Raw genomic sequence first — 8703 nt, forward strand, 5'->3', positions numbered from 1 at the left:
TCGGATAATGTGTTGTGTTGTGCTACAGCCTAAACCGAACAGTATAGTCATATAAGTGCCCAAGTATGATAAACACAAGATTGTGTGAGTTTACTGGGACGTGAACTGTCTGAGCAGAAGGCGGGCGACACAGGGAGCCCTCATGACTCATCACTGTGTTGGGGAATGTTCTTGTTATGTTGTAGCTTTAAATCTGCCACCGTTGCCATTTATTGTCCTCCGAACATTTCTTGTCATTTATTCAATATGCAACTGTAGAGTGAACAAATGCTGTTAAAATAATCTATGAAGTGGGAGCTAGAATCAATAAAAATATCTGGAAAGGGAATTATCATTTGGAGAAAACAAATATCATATGGTTAACAAAGCACCAAGTAAAAATAACCTAGGAAAAATTGTGATGACACTTTCAACTAGAGCTGCAATTAAGTATTTTCATTTGTGAATCATCTGCCAGTAATATTCTGGTATAACTGTTTAATCTCTTAAATGTCCTAAATGTCCAAAAATCAGAATTTCTCAAAGCCCAAGATGACGTCTTCTAATTGTTTGTTTTATCATTACTTCACAATGATGTAAAACTGATAAAAGCTGCAGCAAATCATAACAATAGAAGGACAGCAACAAGTCAATGTTTGCCCGTTTTGCTTGAAAAATTACAGAATTGATCGATTATCAAAACAGTTGCGTACTTTCTGTTCATTAACTTATCAACTAATCAAGTGATCGTTACAGTTCTACAGTTAAGCTAGCAGTCTTCAATTACATCTGATTTTACAGAAAGAGGGTCTGAAGAATTAAACATCCATTTAGAGCTACAATAATTAGTTGATTTGTTAAATCGACAGAAAATTAATCAGCAACTATTTTGATAACTGATTAATCCCTTGAATCATTTTTTGAAGCGGAAGATGCCAATCATTACATGTTATTTGTAACAATCTGCTGACATTTTTTGGTCTTATTTAATATTAAATACACAAGCAGGCATTGTATAGAATTAATAATAGAAAAAATAATCAAGAAAAATAATAATAATGATCATTAAATGTGTCCATTCACACTCTCTTTACCCACTTGTGCTGGGTAGTAGGGGGCTGAAGCCTTTCCCAACATGCTGGTGAGAGGCAGGGCTGTTATCATGTATTGACTTTCAGTAGAATCATGTTGTGATGACCTGACCGTAATGTGTTACTGGTTTAAAACAACGTGTGCTACACTGTACACTGTACAGCCCAAACTTGCAGCAGAGTGGTTTAGATCTCTTGGTGTTGAGCAGGATTGACTGCTGTGTAGGAGCTGGCAGGAACAAAGAGAGCCCGAGCATCTGTGCCGCTCACTCCTGCCAATGTAACTACCTCGAGACCAGGACTGGGAGCTAGACAGCTTGATGTGACATAACTGATTGTAGGTTAAGCACTACCTCGATTTACGTGCTGGCTGCAGATGGACCACCTGTCCCCAACAGACTGGATGGTGCTTAGAAAGTTGTGCTGGATTAATTGTTCATATGTTCAACTGCAATCCGTGTTCAGGTTTTTCTTACAAGTCATCTTAGAACAGTTCAGCTGATGAAATTTGAAAGTATGTTGATTTTGAGGGGGGCAGAAGAGATAAAAAAAAATCAAATGCCTGCATAAAATAATCTAAAGCAGCACCAGGAACTTCAGTTTATAGGTCATGTGTCGCGATCAATTATACTTCATGGTTCATGTCTCAGGTAATTCTGTATAAAAACTCTTTACTAGTACCAAGAGAGCCTGGTCATATCGCTCTTCAAACCCTGCATCAATGCTATAGTTCTGCACTCTGGAGGGTGAAATATCTTGCCTGACACTGCGCTCGGTTTGGCCGACACATCCAGCGTACACCCACACATCCCACTCAACATCACATGGAATTATGCACTTGTAACCTCCCCGTTCTGCACACACTTGAACATACACCCACTGTGCTACCCTACCTTCCTTTCTGTCATCGTCCTAGCTTTGAAATTAGGTGAGAACAGCTAGGTAGAACCACTTGACCACGACTGTTTGAACATGCCTGCTTTATCCAGGGGATTAGCTGCAATTAGAGGTTCCATACAGCCTTTAAACCATTAGAAATAGGAGCCCATACAATAGGAATGAGTCAAGCACCATTGCATAAAAAACACCAAATTTGAGTGATTATTATGATGTGCTAAACAGAGGCTAAGGTAGTTGGGAGTGACACAGAGAGAAAGACAGGGGAGAGCGTGGGAGGGCACACTTCCTCAAAGACTGTAAAATCCTTTTGAATGGCACCGAAATCAAGAGAGAAAAAAAAAAAAACGGTTGCGAAACACCTAAAGAAGGCTGGCCCATGTTTACAGTAAGATGTGCAATGATGTAGATAGAAACCTAAAAGGCTTCCTGATGCTCATCTCAAACACCTTTCTGTGAACTGCCTGTGAACATGCAGCTATTGGTAAAACAGCTCATTTCAGACAGAATTACTTGTTTTCTAGCTGGTACCACACACGTCCAGCTATGAGTCATGTATGGACAGTTTCTAAGATATGATCAAGTGACTACATTTAAAACTGAACATTTCTCCCACGATAGGCCAACAACAAACCAGAGTCCTGAGTCCTCAACAGGTATATATATATATTTTAATTTTAATGTCAGCCCCGAAAACAAACTGAACATTTTACAAATTATAACAACAGTTATTATAACTGTACAGTTATTTTGGTGTCATTTGAGTGAGCCATGTCTTACATCCAGAGCAAAGTTCTCAGTCACTAACTGTGCTCAGAAGCAATCGTCAAGCATGCAGCCAAAACACGGACAAATAAACTGTACATACATGGCTAATCTGCGTGCATTATAGAAATTATACCTGGTTGATAAATCAACGTTCCTGAAATGGGACATTGCATTTCATACTTTACTGTCATCATACTAATTTCAGTAATCATGCCAGTCCAACAACCACTGCACTGACACACACAGTTACATTAACAAATAAAGTACCAGTCGAAGGTTTGAACACACCATCACATTTCCTTGAATGTGAAGAGTTCAGATTTTTTACAATTTTGGCTTTCAGTGTATAATGTATACAGTATTTAAAGAGAGATGCAGCACAAACTAAAACACTTTTTAAAAATAATTTGTTTTAGCACAAAAATATTACTCTTACTCCTACAGTACCAAATAAAGCATTTTAGCATAAAATTAAAGCAACCATACAAAATGTTCACTGCAAAGTTAAAAGATTTACTCCAAAGAGGAAATTAGTAACAAAACAAAAAAGAAAAAAAAAAAGAAGAAAAAAAGACACTGAACTTGCGCCCGCATATACTAAGAGGGATGTTTGGATTTCTTGTGTAGCCAACATCAATTGCCATAGATGAGGTGTGCAATGACCTCACATGATAAAACCCCAGACGCTAAAACTCCCACACACAACTGCAATCTTTTCCCCTGAAAATGTGTTGACTTATATTTGGTCAACTGAAGTACTGACCAGGAAAATGTGTAGTGAATATATTCACACTACACAACTACACTTGGCTTTTTTTTTTCTTTTTTTTCTCTTTTAAATGATGGGAGCTGTCCTGAATATTGATTACCAAACTTACCACAGTTTACATTTTATTACTACAGCTAACTTAAAGGTTCTGTATGTAGGAATCAGAAATTCCCTCTCATTAGCAACGACTTTGGCTGTTAAGTTTTGTTGCAAAATTAGCTGGAAAGCAAATATCTGTAGGGTGTTTCTGGTTGGACAGCACTGTTTTTTTGTTGTTTTGTTGAAATGAGTGGGCGAGAGGAAGGAACTCAGGAGCGCAGTAAAAAGTGACAACTTTGAATTTTTGTAGAAACTCTGACTTGGGTAATTCAAATACAAATCAGTCCACTGACTGTTACAGGCAACCCAGAAAGTCGGTGAAGGTCTCGTTTTTTAAGTTTAAACAGTACTCATTCACTCATTGGCAATTTAAAGAAAAGTTTAAAATGTGTAAATCCTTTCACAATTCTATATACCTTTAATACTTCCTGCTATTAGTCATGAACCCACCAAAAATGCCATTTTTCAAATTTATTTTTTGCAATAATACATTTCTGATACCAAATACTACCAATTTTATTCAACTTTTCAACAGAGTTTGAGAGTTCTCTTTAATAATCTCAATTAAAACTTAACTAGGGATGACAGATATTTACTTAAAAATGTATCGGTATCAGTTTTTATAACCGATGTTTGTTATGTAGGCTTCAGCATTTCCAAGCCTGCATGAACGCAGCATGGGATTTTTACCTGCGAGCGCTTGATGACGTATAACAACAACAACAACAACAACAACAAAAACACGCTAGACTTGTGGGTCGCTAACCGTGGCTAAAAAGTTCATAGCGTCCACAGCCATGTACACAAACACACAAACCAGAAACGAGGTTTACCTCCTCGTTGTCATTTTCTCTGTTATGTTATGAGTCCAGTGGGTCCCATCTGGGTCCTACTCTGCTGTGGAGACACAACAGCTGAGAGGACCGAGTGAGAGGACGTTCCTGTAAAGGTCCCGCCTCCAGAAACGGGGCTTATGTCTGTGGTTTGGAACTATTTCCAAGTGTTTGTCCTACGGATAGTAAATTTGCAATTTGCAACGACTGCAAAGCAGCATAATAAATATGGCAGTGCCATATTGGCACTTTTTCCATAACTTAAGTTGAAGTTGTTTATTATTATTATTTTGCACAGACAGTGTTTACATTTGGAAAGCAATGTTGCATTTATGTATGCATCCAGTGGGGCATCACAATACAATTAGGTATAATAGGAATAATTAGGTATAATAGGAAATATGTTATGTTTTTACCTAACAGTTTTGGTGTAAAAAGCCTGCATATATCGGTATCGGGTGATAATGGTATCGGAAATTAAGAGTTGGACAATATCGGAATATCGGCAGAAAAGCCAATATCGAGCATCCCTAAACTTAACCATTAATTTACAATGTGTCAACATGCAGACACTAGTTTATACTCAACAACAGAACAAATAATAAATGTAAATGTAAAGTTTTAGAACAAACCATTTACTGCAATGTTAGGCTCACCAACACCAAACTGTACAGTAAGAACTTTAAAACTGTAACTTTAACTGGGAACAAGATAAAGTTGTCAACTGGAATCTACATTAAAATGTTTCAGGGGTGATCTGCTTACCTGACACTTTTGTCAAACACCTTAGTGCGGAACACCTCCTCCTGATCCAGACTAATGGTGGAAAAGGTACAGAGATTTCCTTGTCGATTTGGACCTGAGACCGGACCCAGGTTTTTAGCTTCACCTACAACAACAAGAGAAGAGCATCGTTACCATCTCAACTGGCCTCAAAATGACAGTGGTCACATTTCACCAAAGATATAGACCTTCAAGAGTTTCATAGTTTGAAAAATCTTCACACTGCTAATTCATTGTAATACACTTAGTGGAAGTGTAGACTCTGGCAACTATGAAAACCATTTTGAGAAGAGTTTGGATTAACAAGTTTCTAGTCTTCTTCTTCTTCAGGAGAGGAGGAGGAAAAAACAATCAAACTTAGCATTAAACAAAATTGAGGTTGAATTCACCGACTCAAGACAAGCTAGTCTTAATTAATATTATTGCGATTGCAATCAAACATGGTACACTTTTAAAACTTGTTTTTATATTTCAACATCCTCCTATTCATATGGGGACACTGGCTGTTGTCAGTTTATCAGGGCAAGCTGCAGAGCGGATGTAGCTGAAGTACACTTGAGTCTCATATGTGGTTAAAAAACACGAAACATTGACTTCCTCCGCATAACCAGTGTGACGATACAGCGCTGATTCACAAATGACAAACACCTTTGTAACACACACACACACACACACACACACACACACAGACCACTTGACTTACATTAACGCATGATGGCAGCCCCAGATTACATGCCATGGGTTTTTGTGCAACACATGCATGAATAATGCACAAAATAAAGCAGAGATTCAACAATTAAAAAGGTCAGAAAGCTGAACAGCGTCACTAAAAATACTGCAATATCAATATCTTCACAATGAGTAAGATTTAGACTGAATTAGAGGGGGACACAGTGGTCTAAATTGGTCCTTTAGCATTGAACAGGTAGCCTAAACTCAGGTGAAGGCCTTATTAAGAAAAGCCACCACTGAGATTGAGTATTTAACAGGCTATTAATAATGGTGTGTGGCTAATCTTAGGAGTAGCCAGTAAAAACAGCCAAGTTGTCACTAAGCTTGGACCAGGATAACCTAGTGGGAGTAGAGCACATAAGCACATATGCACAGACTCAAACACAAACTGCACACTATGGCTAACAAACCTACAGCCAACTCCTCTCCTCAATAACATTTCCACTAAAACAAAAGCATATCACCCTGTGAAAACCATGACCTAAAGGTCAGAGAGTATACTTAAACAATACCCAATTTAGCTGCAGACTATTTCGATATTTAGCTAGATTTCCAATGAATTTATCTCAATAATGTGGCAAATAAAGGAAAACATCTGTAAAAGTACATGTTTTCCATGCTTATTAGAAAATAATACATCTTTACAGAATGCCACCTCCATTGATGCAGACTAAAGGAAAAAGGACAAAGCGTCAACGAGGAAGAATGGAGTTTCGCAAGACTGCAAAGTGAGTTACATGCCATTATAGTTCCTCTATTTTGTTCTGCTTACCGTTTTCTCATTAATTCATAGTAGTGAAACTGACATTTGTCTTCCTATTGTGTGCCTATGCATACAAGCCTTCCACACTATTTAGCCCTGACAGTAAATACAGAAGAAGACCGACACACAAAATGTTTCCATTTTTTTCATCTTAATTAAGATGAAGCAATGACATTGTGGCAAATGTATTCATAACCATAACCAATTATCTCAGACACCATCACAGGGAGAGTGCTGCCACAGTGGTGGGATGTAACAACGAGAGTACATTAAAATACAACTTTTAGGACATCCAGTTATATATGGAGTAAAAGTGTATTACAGGAACCATAAGTGCTGGAGTATTTAGAATGAACTGTTTAATAGAAGGGCAGCGTTAATCTAATTTAATTTGTCAAAAAAAACATGATTACACGTTCAAAAAACAGACACGCAGCCCAGCCTGTGAATGAGGATGAAGAAACCAGCTTGTGAAGTATGAGTTTAGGCCAATGTTTCCATCAGATGCAATGAGACAAACATGTTCCAATGGTGACCTTTAATCAGTGATGAGACTTGCTAATTGTATTTAAAAATGTCTTGAATACCGCCTCCACGTGCAGGTCAGAGACTATAATTCAGAAAACTGAAGGGAAACTGTGCAGCTATGTGATGATATTGAACTCTGATCATCAGGTTGATCACTTCCTCTCCTATCAGCTAACATAGCAGTGTGATATTGTGATATGTGCGATGATTGACAGCTGTGATATAGATACTGCTCTACATTTAACGCTGGCTACGTCTGACTTAACTTGAGTTTTGCTGCCTGAGACGTTTTTTATACTCTTTAACCTATGTGATGACTTTATATTGTCACAGAAATTCACTACTTGACTGTCAGATGCCTGAATGGTTTAGTGACGGTGGACTGCTAGCCGACAGCGTTAACTTAGCTTACAAGGAACGCTTAAGTCTACACAAAACGCCCACATTTTTGGAAAACGTTAACATTTCGAATACATAATTATAAACACCCAGTGTACTCGGACAGCTTCATTGTTGGTCGCGTAGCGCTGCCCCATGAATGAAATCATTCACAGCTACTAGCTGCTGCTAGCAGGCTAAGCTAACCTGACGTTAACCAGCAGCCCGACCAGATGAACTGGCTGTCTATGCCTCCACACGGTCGGCTGGTGGTAGCACGCCGCGCCCCTCCGGCTTCCCCTCTCGCCACTCGCCTCTTCTCCCGACCTCCCCCCTCCTGTGAGAGACGGAGGACATCGGCTAGCCAGTCAAACTTACATATTTTCCCCCGCAGGCTCTGTAAAATCCGAATCGCCGTGTCGTCCTCTTCCGCCATGGTCCAAGTTGACTGTCGTCGCTGCTCCGGTGCGCTCAGCGCTGGTTGATCATATCCGTTTATGAATGCAGGCAGGCAGAGTGGAGGAAAGACAGCCCCACTGTCGCGTCACGTCAGGCTCCGTACACACTGGTGCCTCAATGTGTTTGGATCAAGCTTCCTCAAAAGTCGAGCCCCTTTGCCTTGGCTAGTACTTCAGCCTGGAGATGGTGTGAGTCTTAAGCGGGCTTTAAGGTCTCCCTGTGTGGCAGCTCAGTATGCAGCAGCAGCACTGGGCGGAGGATCAACTTGTACACCTATTTTAGCCAGCTAATCTCACATACCAGCGCTTCAACCTGTCCGTATGTGTTAAGGCTAACATAGTTTAAGATGTATGAAACTCGAAGAGTTGATAACCACTACTGCAAAAATTCACCAAGCTCAAAAACGTAAATGAATTACAAACAAACGCGCACAAAATAGTAATTTTTTTTGCAAGCACGTCATAGCTAGTTAGTCTATCAGCATTCTAAAAAGTTAGCAGGCTAATATCCACTTTTTAAAAGTGCTTTCGACCTATACAGCTAAAAAACAGCAGTTTAATAGAAATATGTGCTACAGAAAATGATGTCAGCATCCATTGCAGTTGTCATCTCCAACATATCTGC

The 8703-nt window shown here is 39.1% G+C and overlaps 1 protein-coding gene across 1 annotated transcript in view; it reads right to left on the reverse strand.

Moving 5' to 3' along the window:
* The window catches only part of rasa2 (RAS p21 protein activator 2), a 30371-nt gene extending 21922 nt beyond the window's left edge, over positions 1–8449 (reverse strand). Inside the window, exons 1-2 of the mRNA XM_062418762.1 lie at positions 7999–8449; positions 5202–5325 (exon numbers count right to left, since the gene is read on the reverse strand). Coding sequence (XP_062274746.1) covers positions 5202–5325; positions 7999–8056 — 182 coding nt within the window. The 5' untranslated portion in view covers positions 8057–8449. The remainder of the gene's footprint in view (positions 1–5201; positions 5326–7998) is intronic.
* Positions 8450–8703: the final 254 nt, after the last annotated feature.

This window comes from Scomber scombrus, chromosome 5 (genome assembly GCF_963691925.1).
Source record: "Scomber scombrus chromosome 5, fScoSco1.1, whole genome shotgun sequence".
NCBI lineage: Eukaryota > Metazoa > Chordata > Actinopteri > Scombriformes > Scombridae > Scomber > Scomber scombrus.